At 37.4% G+C, this 15872-nt stretch overlaps 3 protein-coding genes and 1 long non-coding RNA gene across 15 annotated transcripts; 3 read left to right on the plus strand and 1 right to left on the minus strand.

Moving 5' to 3' along the window:
• The first annotated feature begins 254 nt into the window (after positions 1 to 254).
• Positions 255 to 2130, plus strand: LOC126632795 (uncharacterized). The gene is made up of 2 exons (XM_050303287.1): positions 255 to 1059; positions 1234 to 2130. Exons 1-2 carry the CDS (start codon positions 425 to 427, stop codon positions 1931 to 1933), a joined length of 1335 nt encoding a protein of 444 aa, XP_050159244.1. The 5' UTR covers positions 255 to 424; the 3' UTR covers positions 1934 to 2130.
• Positions 2131 to 4476: 2346 nt separating this feature from the next.
• LOC126633483 (uncharacterized) lies at positions 4477 to 13047 on the minus strand. Of its 4 annotated transcripts, none has more exons than XR_007627073.1 (3): positions 12972 to 13047; positions 12591 to 12743; positions 4477 to 4727 (listed from the first exon to the last, which is right to left on the minus strand). It is a non-coding gene; the product is annotated as an uncharacterized LOC126633483 (long non-coding RNA). The 4 variants fall into 4 exon arrangements; XR_007627074.1 differs by having other exon boundaries at positions 4710 to 4780; XR_007627072.1 differs by having other exon boundaries at positions 4719 to 4790.
• Positions 5757 to 11781, plus strand: LOC126633482 (uncharacterized). 9 transcript variants are annotated; one of them, XM_050304099.1, is made up of 9 exons: positions 5757 to 5779; positions 5902 to 6002; positions 6873 to 6954; positions 7369 to 7506; positions 8288 to 8349; positions 9153 to 9213; positions 10791 to 10843; positions 11062 to 11153; positions 11253 to 11781. In XM_050304099.1, the coding sequence occupies exons 2-8, from the start codon at positions 5970 to 5972 to the stop codon at positions 11107 to 11109; spliced, it is 477 nt and encodes a 158-aa protein (XP_050160056.1). In that variant the 5' UTR covers positions 5757 to 5779; positions 5902 to 5969; the 3' UTR covers positions 11110 to 11153; positions 11253 to 11781. The 9 variants fall into 9 exon arrangements, 2 of the variants coding, with proteins under 2 accessions (XP_050160056.1, XP_050160054.1); XM_050304097.1 differs by having other exon boundaries at positions 11265 to 11781; XR_007627066.1 differs by having other exon boundaries at positions 5902 to 6024; positions 10791 to 11153; positions 11265 to 11781.
• Positions 13048 to 14713: 1666 nt separating the features above from the next.
• On the plus strand, positions 14714 to 15691 carry LOC126631487 (uncharacterized). The gene is made up of 3 exons (XM_050301607.1): positions 14714 to 14749; positions 14848 to 14990; positions 15358 to 15691. The coding sequence occupies exons 1-3, from the start codon at positions 14735 to 14737 to the stop codon at positions 15689 to 15691; spliced, it is 492 nt and encodes a 163-aa protein (XP_050157564.1). The 5' UTR covers positions 14714 to 14734.
• Positions 15692 to 15872: the final 181 nt, after the last annotated feature.

A 15872-nucleotide genomic window follows, 5' to 3' on the forward strand; every position in this document is an offset into this window, starting at 1 on the left:
TCCATAATCCTGAAGAAGCGTGCTATTTACACATCTTTTTTTACATCTCGCACATTTTTTTATTAATTTTTATCCTTTGATATTCTTCAATTCATCCGATCCGACGGTCTAAAATTAAAAAAAAAAGTGTGAAAAGTAAAAATTATCAGACTTCATCCTGAAAATGGCGTAAACTTCGGTCCGAGCTGGCAGCGAGGGCAGGCTGTACCCAGCTGTCTCCCAACCCCAAAATAAAATAAAATAAAAACGTACAATCTCACCATTAACCCTCTTAGCACTTTCCAATTTAGAAACTCCAAATCCAAATCCCAACCAGAAATCAATGGCGGCAGCAGCATTAGCATTTGCTACAAGACTCCACTGAGAGAGAGAAAAGAGCATAAGCATTTACTGTGATTCGATTTGATTTGATTTTGTAGCTCAAATGGATCCATGCCCATTTGTGCGGGTCACAGTGGGCAATCTGGCTCTCAAGATCCCCGTCGCCTCCAAGCCCGCCAGCTCCGTCGTCCACCCTTCCTCCTCCCCGTGTTTCTGCAAGATCAAGCTCAACAACCTCAACATCCCCCCTCAAAACGCCGTCGTCCCTTGCCTACATCCCGACACCCAAACCCTCGACAACCCCGCCACCGCCGCCACGTTCCACCTCAGCAAGTCCGATCTCGACCGCCTCGCCTCCAAGTCCATCTTCGCCTCCAGGCTCTGCCTCAAAATCTCCATCTACACCGGCCGCAGGGGCACGACCTGCGGCGTCAGCTCCGGGAGGCTGTTGGGCCGGGTTTCGGTTCCCCTGGATCTGGCGGGAACCGAGTCCAAGCCCAGCGTTTTCCACAACGGGTGGGTCTCCGTGGGAAAAGGGGCCAACAAGGGCGGGTCGTCGGCTCAGTCCCAGTTCCATTTGAATGCGAAGGCCGAACCCGACCCCAGATTCGTGTTCCAGTTCGACGGCGAACCCGAGTGTAGCCCGCAAGTGTTTCAGATCCAAGGCAACATCCGGCAGCCAGTCTTCACCTGCAAGTTCAGCTTCAGAACACCCGCCGACCGCACTCAGAGATCCAGGTATAATTCCCTCTTTCCAATTTGGGTTTCAGTTTGAATTTTTGTTTGCCTTAAAACGACGTTTTGTTCAATGTTCGTCTGAATTGAATCGATCCCGTTAATTCTCTTTACGTCGATGCCAATGGTTCAAATCTCAGTTTAATTTTGTATTCCCATTTTGCCCTCTGTTTTCAGGTCGTTACAGTCGGACCAAGGCAGCTCTCGGAGCTGGCTAAGTTCGTTCGGGAGCGAGCGAGAGCGACACGGAAGGGAACGAAAGGGCTGGTCGATAACGGTCCACGACCTCTCCGGGTCGCCTGTGGCTGCAGCCTCGATGGTCACGCCCTTCGTGGCCTCGCCCGGGTCGGACCGCGTCAGCCGGTCCAACCCAGGCTCCTGGCTCATTCTCCGGCCCGGCGACAACACCTGGAAGCCCTGGGGACGCTTGGAGGCCTGGCGCGAACGAGGTGGCGCCGACGGCCTCGGTTACCGCTTTGAACTCATTCCCGACACGAGCGGCGCCGGCGTCGTGTTGGCGGAGTCCACTCTCAGCTTAAACAAGGGCGGGAAATTCGTCCTGGATCTCGGGTCAGGGTCCAGTAACCGAGCCGGCCCAAATTCTCCGGGTTGTAGCCCGAGGGGGAGCGGGGACTTCGGGTACGGGTTGTGGCCTTTCTGCATGTACAGAGGGTTTGTGATGTCGGCGAAGGTGGAAGGTGAGGGGAGATGCAGCAAACCTGCGGTGGAGGTGAGCGTGCAGCACGTGAACTGCACGGAGGACGCAGCGGCTTTCGTGGCATTGGCCGCAGCCGTTGATTTGAGCATGGATGCCTGCAGGCTTTTCTCGCAGCGGCTGAGGAAGGAGCTGTGTCAGCAGTCAGATCTGGTCGGCTGACTGGGATGAACAACGTCGTCGTTTTATGGGGGTTTGGTCCTTACTTGTACTGACGAACAGACTGATGAGAGAGAATGTGTAGGTGTGTATAGTGAGAGGAGAGAGAGAGTAGACAGGGCACACTTTGTTTTTAATCGTGTGGCTATTGTTTAATTTTCCCTTTTAGTTTTTAAATGAAGGGTCTGATTTAGTTGCAATTTTTTTTATTTGAGGAATGATATTGGAGACGCAGACTTAAAAAAAAAAGGTACTACATTTTGCATCTTCAAATTTGGATGCAATTACTATATTTTTAAAATATTTTAATTTCATATATTTATTATTATTTCATTTCAATCCCGGACAACCGTCTTAATTTTTGTTATATTTTCAGTTATCTACTTATGTGGATCTCACGGGCCCCATGTACATATGACACGTGGATTAATTAATTAATTTTTTTTTAAATTATAGAAGGGCTCTTTCCTTCTTCTCCAACCCACCCCTTCCTTTCTCTCTCCTTCTTTTGGTCTTCGCCCACCCCTCACCCAACTCTGCCAACAAAACGACACCCAAATATGAAGAGGGAAAATGTAATTTATCTTAAAAAAAATGTTTGATGTTAGTTTTGGATTAGTGAAATAATTTAAATGTGCATTAGCTGTGATCCAATTGTTGGCACAGCGAAGCACATTAATTAGTTTAATATTAGCTGCTTTTCTGTTTCTGTAGTCTAGTATAAAGTAGTAATTAATTGATTAAGTTTTATGGATACGCAATTATGTATGTTTGAAGATTTGGGTAAGGGAAGGGCGTGCACGCTATGTACTTATTCTGTTTTTGTTTTTCCTTTTTAACGAAATAAATAAAACTGAGTAATTTGTTTCGATATAATAATGTACGGTAAATTGCAGTTTGACTCTTTGAATTGTTATTTAAGTTAAAATTAATCCCTTAAATTATTATTTTTTGTAAATTAATCTCTTGAACTGTTTGAAATAAACCAATTAACTTCTTACCATTAAATTCCGTCCACCATTCCGTCAAATTTTAGAAGTACATTAATATTACTTGTCAGCTATAACCATTAAAATAATTATAACATTATTTTTATTATCAGCGTTACTTATCAAAATAATTATGACATGAACACAGAATAAATCAAAAACACGAATCTGAAATATTTTCTAAACTTTGGTGAAGGCTATGCGCTCAGTAGTCAGTACTGTCCGGTTGAGTGGAAGTTAATTAATCAAATAAAAGTAGGGGAATTATTAATTAATGTGGATGATAGCTGTAATGCGCTTTTGATGAAGGGAGCATTTTTGCTTACCACCATTTAGTGTGGTGTATACTCACCACCATATTTATCACCGTTAGATGAGTTTGAATTTCGAGATTCGTGTAGTAGATAAGCACAAATCTCAAAATTCAAATTCATCTAACAATGATAAATAAAATTATGAGCATACATCACATTAAATGATAGGGAACAAAAATGCATTCTTTGACGAAGGAGGGATTATCATATCTTATTGGCTTGCTCGTGTTTGGCTTTGTTTGGCTGGGGGATTAATTTTATATAACAATTATATCATATTTTCGTTGTGATTTGTTATGACTTTTGGAACTGTCAGTGTCAGCCACCATTATTCCTTATTTAAACTATGGGATCCCTTAAACTACATTCCTAGGGTTTAGCTGACTTCTAGAATTATGATATGAATACAGTGAGCAGGTATCTGTTTCGGAAATTCATAAGATTAATATTCAGATGATGTTGAGGAAGTTAATATTTGGCCCTGGCCGTTACCCTTGGAATGACTGCGTTAGTGGTGGAGTTAGAATTTCATATTAGAAATGACCTCTAATAAATGTAAAAAAAAAACAAAAAAATGCAACAATATTGCCAACAATGCAATAACGTTACAACCGCTCACGAATCCCTCTCTCACGAATTCATTTCTCAACCGTCGTTTGGTCATCGTGTCATCCATCGTCTAGTCATTGTCTCAGTCACTACTCTGCTGCTTTAGATTTTTGGTCTGAGTCTGATGTTTGTTTGCTCGGTGACGATAATGTTGATTTTTCAATTCCACTCCATTTCATCAGTACGTTCTGGCCAGTTGGGAGTTTTTTTTTTACTTTTTTTTTAGTACAACAGTATATTTTACACTAAGGGGAGGGGGAGTTCGGCTAAGTGATACAATGGGCAACCTAATTTGGTATAGAATTCGTCATCCACAAGATTTGAAAACAAAACCTCTCACTTACAAGTGAAGAGGAATACCATAAGATCATAGTACCATCATACCATAGTACTAAGTGGCTTGGCCAATTGAGAGTTGATTGGCAAATAAAACAACCTAGTAGAAAGGGCTAACGAGAACATGAAAATTGCACATTGATGTCAGCATAATTCAAGCTTGTCAACAACCACCAGCACCATGTGAAAACAATTAAATTTTAGGAGAACAAGCTCTCTGTGAAAATAATGTCAGGGTAGGCCGGAGACCATTTTGATCCCTTTATGGCTCGGTCCTTGACGACGTGACATTATTTTATCAAACAAAGGTCATGATTCTAACTTCTTATTCTATTTATCATTGTTTAAAGTGTCTCTAAAAAATTCATTCAATTTAAAGACCATTTAGCTTCTTTAACTATCCATGTATGTCCGAACAAACCATTGATAAATGAAGGGATACGTACAAATACTGGTGAGCAACAACAATTTTGCCGTCGGGACTCGAGAAATAATCACGAGTCGGAGTCGGAGTCACGTTCACCACTGCAGTCCGCTGCATCAATCAGTCTAGTTTGTTGGAGTGGGGTGGAAGTTGCGAGAGATACCAGCCATAGAGGGAGCTGTCAAAAGCTTTTTTGTTGGAAAAAAGGAATAAATGTAGGGTGGGGAGAACTTACTACTGTAGTGTCTTGTATGTTCAATTTTATTTAGTGAATTTTTTGCTCTCTATTAGTTAAATTTTCAATAGTCTAAACTGCTTGGTAGTAAGCAAATATATTATATTCTCAACTTAAGTCTGATCCTTCATTTTTCATATTATTGAGTAATTTGCGCTATTAAAAGAGAAAAAAATTCATAGAAACTGAAGCATAAGCATAACCAATTCAAAAAAGATTTTACAGTTTACATGCGTAAAAATTGACCACACGCTCAAACAACTTAACACCCACCCAAGTTTTGCTCATTTTTCTTTGCTTAATCACATTGATATCCTTAGTATTCATATTGATGTATTATAGCAAAAAATATGAGACAAAGTGAGATACGCGTGACCCACATCACAACAACAATGAGTCCTCCTAATCAAGGTCTAAAATATCGATATTCTCCCGATATTTCCATCGAAATTTCCGTAATTTTTTACTACTGATATTTCCGATATTATCGATATTTTAGAACTTGATAGGAGCTCTATGTGGTACTAAGTCACTCATGTATCTTACCATGCAATGTATAAAGTGTAAAATATTGTACTAATTCTTTATATATAAATGATTATTGTGTGTTTAAACTTATTTCATTAATTACTACATATTTTCTACACTCACAATGTTTGCCAGCTCGCTATATAATCAACTTAAATCAGTTAAATCCATCATGCAATGCATTTCCTTCCAATTTTTTGTGATAAACTAATAGATAATTGACTAAATAAACATCCTGCAAAGTTTCAATAAAAATTTCCATGTTTTTCTTACAATTTCCGTGGTTTTTATTCAATTTTTATCGATATCGATAATGTTCCGATATTTCTATCGAAATTTCCGTGTTTTTGAACTACTGATATATCCGATATCATCGATATTTTAGACCTTGGGAGGAACCCATGTCTGCAGAGAGTAAGTTCTGAACCAAAGCTTATTTTCTCTAATTTTTGGTTATGCGACAACAAATTTCTGAAGCATAAGAATCAAGGAGCCTTGCGTTTAGAATTTAATCCTTATTTTTTTTTTCTCAACAGGGCAAAAAAACTACCAGGGAAGGAAGAGACTGCAAGGAAAGTAAAACCCAGACCGGAGAAGACAAGCAATGGCGGAGGAAGGCTGTAGATCTTTGATAAAGGCATAAATCCTTTTCGTTTCTGGTAGTTTGCCCTCGCCTAAAAATGTGATTTGCAAGGTTTCCCAAAATAACAACATTCAAAACAATAGGGTGGTTTCGCTTTTCACAAATTTAAATTGGTTGTCATCTGTAATGTTATAGAATGCTGAGTTCCAAACTTTATCTCTGACATTTTATTGCGTTTTAGATAGGATGCAGTTATGGCCGTATAGCTATGTATTTTTTTTATCTTATTTTTTTCTTTCCTTTCGCTATTATTAGGTGCATAGTACAGGGTAGACAAGCTTAGTGGTTTTCTAAATGACGAGAAATTTTGGAATTGAAAACATGATGGGATTTTAGGAACTACCCATGGGCTGTAGTTTTCCCCATTTGTAATTAGCAATTTCTTTAATCATGTTAGTTTGATAGTGTTTCGGTGCTCAGAAAATTTAAGGATTTAAAATATCATGGGTTAGGGGTTTTAAGAAATACCCAAGTTCTATAGTTTAGCGCCTTTGTTCTTATTAGGATTCTTCAACTTTGATTTGGATCAATTTTGGGTCTGCATGTTGTAATTGAGGTTAAAATTCAAAAGTTTTATAAATCTTTGATTGAATGATCAAGTTTACGGTATAGATGATGTAAGAATTTGTCGCCAAGGGTTTGAGAGAATGGTGGTTTCACAGGAATTGAAGCTCTGGCTCTCGGTTGTGAGTTCCATAAATATTTGATTGTGCAAATATACAATGATTTGTATTTTATGTCGATGATCAAAATGTGATCATAATCAATATTTATAAATAGATAAATGACTGAAAGTTTTAGTTCCAGAGATGGAATAGGTATGAGTGGTTATTGAAATCTGTTCTGTTGTCTTTTTTTCTGCAGGAGATGCAAGAAATTACAATTGAAAAAGCCATGCGTAATGAGCAGAAATGTATCACCACTATGAAAGGGCTGCAGCTTTTTGGTGAGCTATTTGTTGTATTATATGCTTTGTCTTTCTATTTGGAGATTCTTATTTTAATCCTACCATAATAGGTAACTGCAATTTACTTTTGGATTTGATTCTTCACTGCTGAGATGTTGTGGGGGCGTGATTTGGGGGAGATAGGGGAGGGGGTTGGTTGCAGAGAGAGGGTGAGGGCAGGTGCATGATTAGGGGGACAGAAAGAGAGTTGATTGGGTGCACAATTTGAGGGTAGGGTTGGGGGAACGAGTGTGTTGGCTGCAGAGAGAGGGTGGGGATGAGGGAAAGAAGGAAGATGCATTTTTCATTTTCAAGGTTATTTCTCTCATTACCGTGTGAATGTACAAATGGTTCTTTCCCAATTCAAAATTTGGGATTTTAACTGATTTTCGTCCATGGTTCCTTACTTTCCAGATATTGAAACATGCATAAATTCACCTGGAAATTATTCATGTCAATGTCTTAAAGGATGCAAACATGAAGGCATGGATGAAAAGAGTTGTATCAAAGACAACAAACTGTCGAAGGCCATTCTCCTCATTATTTCATTAGGTACGGATGTTTTTTCACATGTTAATATATTGCATATACGAGCTTAAATTTATTTATTGGAGCCACTTTTGGATCCAAAATTCTCATAAAGTATGTCATTGATGAAAGTTATATTCTGGTGTCTTTTAGTGATTTTGATGTTTTTCGTACGAAATGAGATTGTTAGCTTCTATGCTAAGCAGTATTAACTATCAGAGATTTGTTTTCATATTGCATGAAATTTCCACTTTTTTCATCTTTGAATAGTCTCAAGCACGGTAAATATAATAGCACTGGAAAGTGAGGAAATCCATTTCTTTGGTCAGGTTGGCATCGCCGTCACATTGATATGAAGCTGCTGCGGAGGCGGAGTTGCTGTTTTGGGGGAAGATGAAGTTTTATATATCCACGACGGGGATAAAGAGGCTGACGATATCCAGTGCCGGCGCCGGGAAGGGATCTCCTTCGACGGCGGCGACTCGGAGAATTTCCGTCCGGACGGTCTTGCCGTTGTTGCTGGTGCTCGCGTTAGTTTTGCCCTTCCTTTTCGTTAGAATTGCGTTCATTGTCCTTGAATCTGCCACTGCTTGCTCTTCCACGCTCGGTAACTCTCTCTCTAGCTTTTTTATTTTATTTATTATAATTTCTTAAAGTATTTAGGTAAAAATTCTAAATTAATTGAAATATTTTAGAATTATCTGAAGAGGATTTTGGGGTTGCTGTGACGTGGTTGTACGTCTGGATTTTTCTGTGCTGATTAAATTTGATAACTCCAAAATTGATTATTGGTTTGGTTTGATAGGTGAGGCAGATAGAGGGAGAGGGAAATTGTGGTTTCAACACTCTCGCTTCTGTTCTTGGAAGGTAGTTCTTTACCACTTAACTCTCATTCAATTTCTGTGAATTTACAGTTTTTTGGTTGTCTTAATGGAATGGTTTCTGGGTTCTTTTTTTTTGGGGGGGGGAGGAATTTATATATGTGGAGAAATTTTTGGTGAAATACGGTCAAGTATAAGGATTTTTGGGTTGTTTTTATTCAACTGGGAGTAGTTGCTGAATTTTTTGTGGCGAGAAAGAGTTCGATTTTTCCGTAAATAGAGTTATTTATTTTGAAATCCCAAATTGAATGAAGACTTTATTTATTGTTGTAGCAGTTGCAAAGAAATGAAATGTAATTGGGTGATTAATTTGTTTGTGTTTATGTAGAAATAGAAAATAATTGTTAGATAAGTACTATGTAATTTTTCTTACAAAAAAGTTCTAACAAAATGACAGGAAGAGTAATGTGGCGAGGCTTGGGAATTTTAGTATTGGCTCTTTCCTTATCATTAAGCAAGAGATTTTCTTTATTTTTGAAGTAGTTTCTGTAATTTTATACTCTAGAGAGTGAGCTATTTTATAATTTTGACTGAAATCAAGGTCAGTATCGTTTTGTAAATTTCATCATGGTAAGCTAAAAACTTGACGTTGTGGGACAATGGAATGGAATCATCTCGAATTAGTTTTGGTTGATAAGGATTAGGGCTCGGTGTGGATTAGTAAGATTGTTTAACTTAACCTGAACCTGTGTGGGTTTCATTACTCTGCTAGGTTACGTACTTAGTTGCCTAATTATTTGGACTAGTTTATTGTGTTTGTGTGTGTATGTTGGGAATGTGTACGCACAGCTCAGGGATGAAGAACATGCTCAAGCTGCGCTTCAGAATCTCACTGGGAGGTTCAATGCAGGTTAGTTCCCTTTCTTTTTCTTACCTTGATATGTTACGAACAACATGATCAATAGTCATGATGGTATGGTGGTTTTATCGTCGCTGTAATATGTTTCATCGCAGTCACTTTCCTGTCTTTTGATTGATTCGTGATTGGTATATGTATTGTGCTACATGATAGTTCAGTGTTTATAGTTTGCACATTATTGCCGAACTTCCAACTTAGAGTCGAGCTATTTATGAGAACTGGGTTTATTTCGAATTTTTGATTGATTGAATTTTTAAACATGTTGTCTATCAGGGCTGGCCTTGGGAGTATTGGATTTAGGGTGAAAGCAAATCGTGCATTCACACAATCGCACATAAGAAACTTCTATTTGTATATTGTTAGAAGAGCATACACATGTAATAGATTTGCAATCATTTGAGCGAGTTACTCAAATTTCAATTTGTGATGGTGCTGCATAATTATATCCTGGCTTGGCATTATCGTAACCGCATGCGTTTCAAAATAATAATGGGGCCACAGTTGTTTCTATGCATAATTATTTCTTAAGCATTTACATTTATCTTAAATAATTATTTTTATACATAATTATGCATAGTACTCAAAGAAAACAATTATGCATAGTACTCAGAGAAAATAATTATGCATAGTACTGATTATGTTTTTGGTTAACGATTAGGGATTTTGGGTGATTAGTTTTAGTTTCTAGCTTTTGGGTATATTTTGAGAGAGAGATTTTGTTTTGTTTTTATTTTTTTTATTTTTTATTTTAATTTTGGGTAAAATTTATAATTACATCATGCTATGGGTTCTCATGAGGGATTGGATTGGCTTTGGGGGAGAGGGAGAGGGAGATTTTGTTTATATTTTGGGTAGAGTTTTTAGTTACATCCATCATCCTGCAAAAGATTAGGTAATTTCTGAATTAGGGTTTTTTTTTAATTATTATGTGAATTTCTGGTTTAGGGATTTAGGGTTTTTGAGTTAGTTTTTGTGAAGATCATTGTTTGATTTTAGGCACACTCTAATCGATTACAAGTTTTCGGATCCTAAACACTTTGAAAGGGTTTCCAGAAAAGACATCTTTCCAAAGGCGAGTAGTGACACTGTCAAGTTCCTCAACCAATCTTCAGTGGAATTTTCTCCATCATCCTATATATTGCAGCATTAACACATTTGATACGAAATTTTCAGTTTCTAGTCACTTAAGATGGCAGGAAAATGGACACAATAAATTATCCATGGTCTTTATCATTGCTAGTTGAGAATTGGAAAGTGCCTGAAGTTATTAGTTATTAAAATGTTCCTTTTTGTTTGAAATGCGAGTGTTGTTGGACAAATGGGATAAAAGAAATGGTTGTTGCAGCGTGTTTTACTTTGTTGGTTGGCAAGAAGCATGTTCAGTTGATTCAATTTATTCTTTTACTTTCTATGACAAAGCAATCCTTTGCAGACCTTTGGTATCAAGTTTTTTTTTTTTTTTTTTTGAATCTGGTGCACTACGTGCAATTACATATGTGTGAGACACTTTTTAAATTAGACACACTATGCGCTACGTACGGATTTTATAACGTTAGAGTCTCATTCAGTTGCTGTTTTAAATTTGGGCTTCCATTTGGCTGAGCATCCTTCTCTTCAAAAGGTAACATTATTTCTAATGCCTAATCAAAATTTGATTTCTTGGGTCATTACAATTTATATAGTTTTGTAAAGAGAAATTGTTTACAAGCGCAAACAACTGCCAGATTTTATTTTGAAGTCTGAATATGCCAATAGAACCATATAATTATAATGGTTGGGACAGTTACTGCAAATCTTTTGTGACGTTTTTTTATTGGTATATTATTCCATTGTTTTCAGGGGATAGACAAAAGTCCCAGGCAGCAATCTCCCTGTGATCATCGCTGAGAAAATATCGTGGGCATTTTGAGTTCGAATTCAGCTAGCATGTGGTAAGCGTTTCTTTTCTGATTACTTTCATTTGTTTATTTGTGAATCAATAAAGAATAATGAATGTCACAATTGCTGATAAATTGATAATTTGTTTGGAGCTTGAATTGTAGATCTGTGCAAGATATCCATATATGGATCAATGTTATGGACTCTTCTCAACCTATGGACCTCAAATTTCAATGCGTCTTCCATCATTTATCCTACCTCACTATGTATGGAGCTATTACATTTGCAATCATATTAATTCCTTGAAAACAATATTTATATTTCTCTGTAAACTGCTAAATTTGGCAGAGAGATGAGGGGGGTCCAAGATGGGATTAGGAGATTTGGTTTAGGGTTTGCAGAGGCAGAGATAAGGGGTGTCCAAGAGAGATGTGGGAGGATTTAGGCGAGGGATTTCAGGGATTTGGTTTAGAGTATGTATTCTGCGATTTGCACAGACAAAGAGATGGGACAAGGGTGAGAGTGATGGGAGGATTTTATGCAAGGGTTGAAAGGTAAGGGAGGTATAGGTATGGGTTTGTTGTGATGGGGTTTAGTAATTTTCAATATTATTCGACTCTTTCTAATATGCAAAATCAAATTACCTATGGAATTTATAACATGCAATCAGTTTTTTTTTTAGTTGAGTTCAAATAATGTAGATTTCGCTGTTATAAAGCTGTTTATAGTTAGGTAGAAAATCATGTCAATATATTCTTTATTTAGTTGTTCCAATCTGTAATAGATGAGATTGTTTTGTTTGATGTTTCAATAAAAAAATTGATCCATTTTTTTTTTTGGAGAACAAATTGATCTATTTTTTTGTGTGAAATTATAATGGAATTGCAAGTCAAGTGTATCTTAGATTCTTGATTGCATACCCACCTCCCCACAACTATTATATTGTCACTTGACTGGATGGATTTTTATAATTTCCTGGATCTACGGTTACAATGCTTTTTATAATTTCCTAGATCTATTCTTTTTGTTCGATCATGATTATGTTGAATGTTTTTCAGGTTAAATGTGTCTTATTCATATAGATAAGGCTGGTGCATTCAAATCTTGCTGCATCGCGCGGGCATATTACTAGTAATACCTAAACGCTAACCATCAAAAGCAAAACTCTCTTGAAATTTCAACCTTTAAGAACTCATCTTCTTCATTTATTGAAGTAAAATCATCAAATATATTATCAGAATTCAAGTCTCCAAATGCATAAAATTGCTAAATTATTTAGCCTACTTGAGTTATACCGGTCACAAGTAAGATTTTAATAATTTTAATTTTGAAAATTTTTCAATATCAAATTATAATTCCAATATATTATCAAAAATACTAACCTATCATTCCAAGTATATATTAAAAATATCATTAATATATCAATTATCATTGCACATATCATTCCAACTATATAATAGAAAATTACTAATATATATTATGAAAAATACCTAATATTATCAACCCAAGCTGGCAATCCATGCCAATCTGAAATTCGTAGAAGAGGAGTTTTGCAATTTCCAGTTGCCAATTGGGTTTTGCAGACATCGCAAAATGCAGTCTCACATTTGGTTGCAAAATTGAGCCATGAATCCATTATCAAACTGCAATAAAAAAAATAAATCCATTAAAAAGAAAGAGGCCTTATCAAACTGCAATAAAAAATAAATCCATTAAAAAGAAAGATGCCAAATCGGAGGAGAGGCCAGACCGCAATCATTCCAACAAACATATATTGTAAAATTTAGTAAATTACTAAGAAAAGAGTCGGAAAACCCAATATATAATATAGAATAATACCTCTCGTTCAAAAAAAATATATAGAAGAATACCTAATGATCTGTGAGACGCGACTTCCGAGTTGCGAAGAAGGAATAAGAGAAGAGTCAGACTTGAAGACGTTTCTGGGTTTGCAAATTTTTATTTTTATTATTATTATTTTTTATATGTCCCCCATAGCAAATTTTGGTGCTCTATAAATTCTGGGCCCTGGACAGTTGCATTGTCTGCACTGGGCCAGGGCGGGGCAAGTGTGGGTTTGCAATTTTTTATTTATTTATTTATTTTCTCATATATCCTCCATATTTGTTAGTATAGCAAATTTTGGTGCCCCATAAAATTCTGGGCCCTGGACAGTTGCACTGTCTGCACTGGGCCAGGGCTTGAGTCTTGGAACATTAGTCTAGCTAGCCCCAAATCGCCTAGATGAGCAATGAAACCGGAGTCCAACATCACATTGTTTGGTTTAATGTCTCTGTGCACCACAGGGTTGCCACTCTTCGTGGAGGTAAAGAAATGCTGATGCCAATCCTATTAAGATCTTGTACCTTGTTCTCCAATCAATGTATGGTTTTCCAATGTATTGATTGAGGCTTCCATTAGGCATGTATTCGTAGACCAGAAAACGATGCCCCTATTCATGACACCATCCTTGTAGTTGCACAATGTTCTTGTGCCTTAGGCGGCCAATGGTGCATATTTCTGCTAAGTACTCCCTTTCACCTGTTGTGGGTTTTTGACAAAAAAATTGTTTCAATAAACAGAAATCGAAAGAAACTATTAGGAAAATAATTGCAGTACCCGAACGAAAAAATGTTACTTTGGCTATATTCATGTACCATATTGGTGTAACATTTTGTGAATTATAAAACAATGCAAATATAACAAACCTTTTTTGGAGGTTGCTGAAATCTTCTCGATAGCAACAATTTTAGGAGGATGTGATGAAAGGATGCCTTTGTAAACAACTCCAAATGCACCTGCACCCAACAGATTTTCCTTACTGAAGTTCTGAGTCGCAACTAAAAGCTGTTTGTAAGTGAACATTTCTGGGGCATTTGCAGCTGTTCTTGACTGGCTTTCTATGTCCTCACCATCCCCATTGTGGAGCCAAAAATAATTACAAGGCGACACGTGAATTTTTGATAAAAGAGGACAAAAATACCCTTAAGGCATATTGGTATTCCTACGCGCGAGCAGCATGCGATCATCCCTCAACCAAAGTGTTATTTGTTTTGACCTAAAGTGTTATTTGTTTTGTAGGTGCAATTTTGTCCAAGTCAAGGATGAAGAAATTTGCATCCACAAATTGATACTTTCATTGAGAGAAGAAATCCACACTCGTAGAAGACTCTGGCATAAAAAGGTTTTTCTCTATTTTCTAGTCCACTTGTATTTTTTTGTACGTTCTTATTATTAGAATTTTTTATTTGCAAAAATTCTTTGATAAAACGTAAAAGAGAAATACAATGGCTAGTACTTTCAAAGCAAAGGGATATTCTTAATGGCGACATGAAGCATTTGGTTCTTGCCAATGAGAATTTTAAGGCCAGGCTTAAAGTCTAGCATGGAAAACATAAATAAGGAGGTATGTATTTTGTATAATCACAAGTGATCAGATGCTTTTGTATCGCTACAGTTTTAACTTATATAAGTTGTGGGGAGCAGAACTGGATAATAATATCTCAACGGTGGTTCTAGAATTTTTAATCTGCATTATCTTGTTGCGGTTGGAAAGGATGAAACATGAAAATTTGCTTCTTTCCGTCGATGATCAACACCTTGAACCAAATTTCCTGGTTTACAAAGAGAGATTATGCAATTAAATAAGGTAAATAACAACTTATAATATAAGCTTGTCCTTGAACTGTGTCATGTTTCATATAAGCATGTCCTTGAACTGACTTCATGTTTCGGATCTTTGATTAGGTAAATGAAGAATTGGGAAATATATTTCCCTGCTCCAACGAATTTTCTTGCAGTGGCAATGCATTAGAGAGGGTGCTAGCTTTGGAAGTTGAACTTGCTGAAGCATTGCAGGCAAAGAAGAAATCAACTATCCAGTTTCACAGGTACATCTTAAGTGAGTAAATTATCTATTTCGTGTTTAGATGCATGTCAACTAGAACCTTTGCAGGGTTACGGGTAATGTCTTTTCGGCTTTTCGGCTTTGGTGTATTTTGTGTTTAACCGACATTCACCTCTCCCAGACCCTGCGTAAAGCGGGAGCCTTGTGCACTGGGTATGACCTTTTATGGGATCATAAGGCCCCGCTAAATTTGTCATTTATGAACCAAAAGAATTTCATAATGTACTTCATCTATTGATTTTTGGACTTTTAGGGGCTTTTAAGGTGGGGGAAAAGATGGTTATTTTAAGTTCAGCAGAACTAGGAATACATGAGTTTAATAATTAACATGACACCCTCCTTTGTTCCAGTTCTTTCGTGAAACAACACAGCGACGAGGAAGCAGTGTTTCACAGCTTCAGAGACGTCAACGAGCTGATTAAAGACATGCTGGAGATTAAGGGAAGATACGCTACCGCGGAAACTGAACTCAAAGACATGGATGACCGTTACTCCCAGTTAAGCCTTCAATTTGCAGAGGTCGAAGGAGAGACAAAAACGAATGATGACTATCAAGAATGTCCGAGCGTCAAAGAAAGCCCTATACTTGAATCGCTCCTCAACATCCCCTTTTCTAGACCCTTCGTAATAGTCACCGTAGCCATCCATTCTTGTTTGCGAAGAAATAGCCCTTTACGGGGTTGAGAATTGATGGTCCGACATGCCTTGCTGCACCATGTTATCGTATATGTGAAAGGTGAATAATGTACGGGCCAGTTAGCCGCTAGCCGTGAAACTTCACGATGTTGAAATGTGGTATCGAAAGCTCAGCAGCAGTGTAAATAGAAACCTCTGCTGGTTTGTGCAACTGGTTTATGGTATCACA

This window comes from Malus sylvestris, chromosome 8 (assembly GCF_916048215.2).
Source record: "Malus sylvestris chromosome 8, drMalSylv7.2, whole genome shotgun sequence".
In the NCBI taxonomy this organism is placed as follows: Eukaryota; Viridiplantae; Streptophyta; class Magnoliopsida; order Rosales; family Rosaceae; genus Malus; species Malus sylvestris.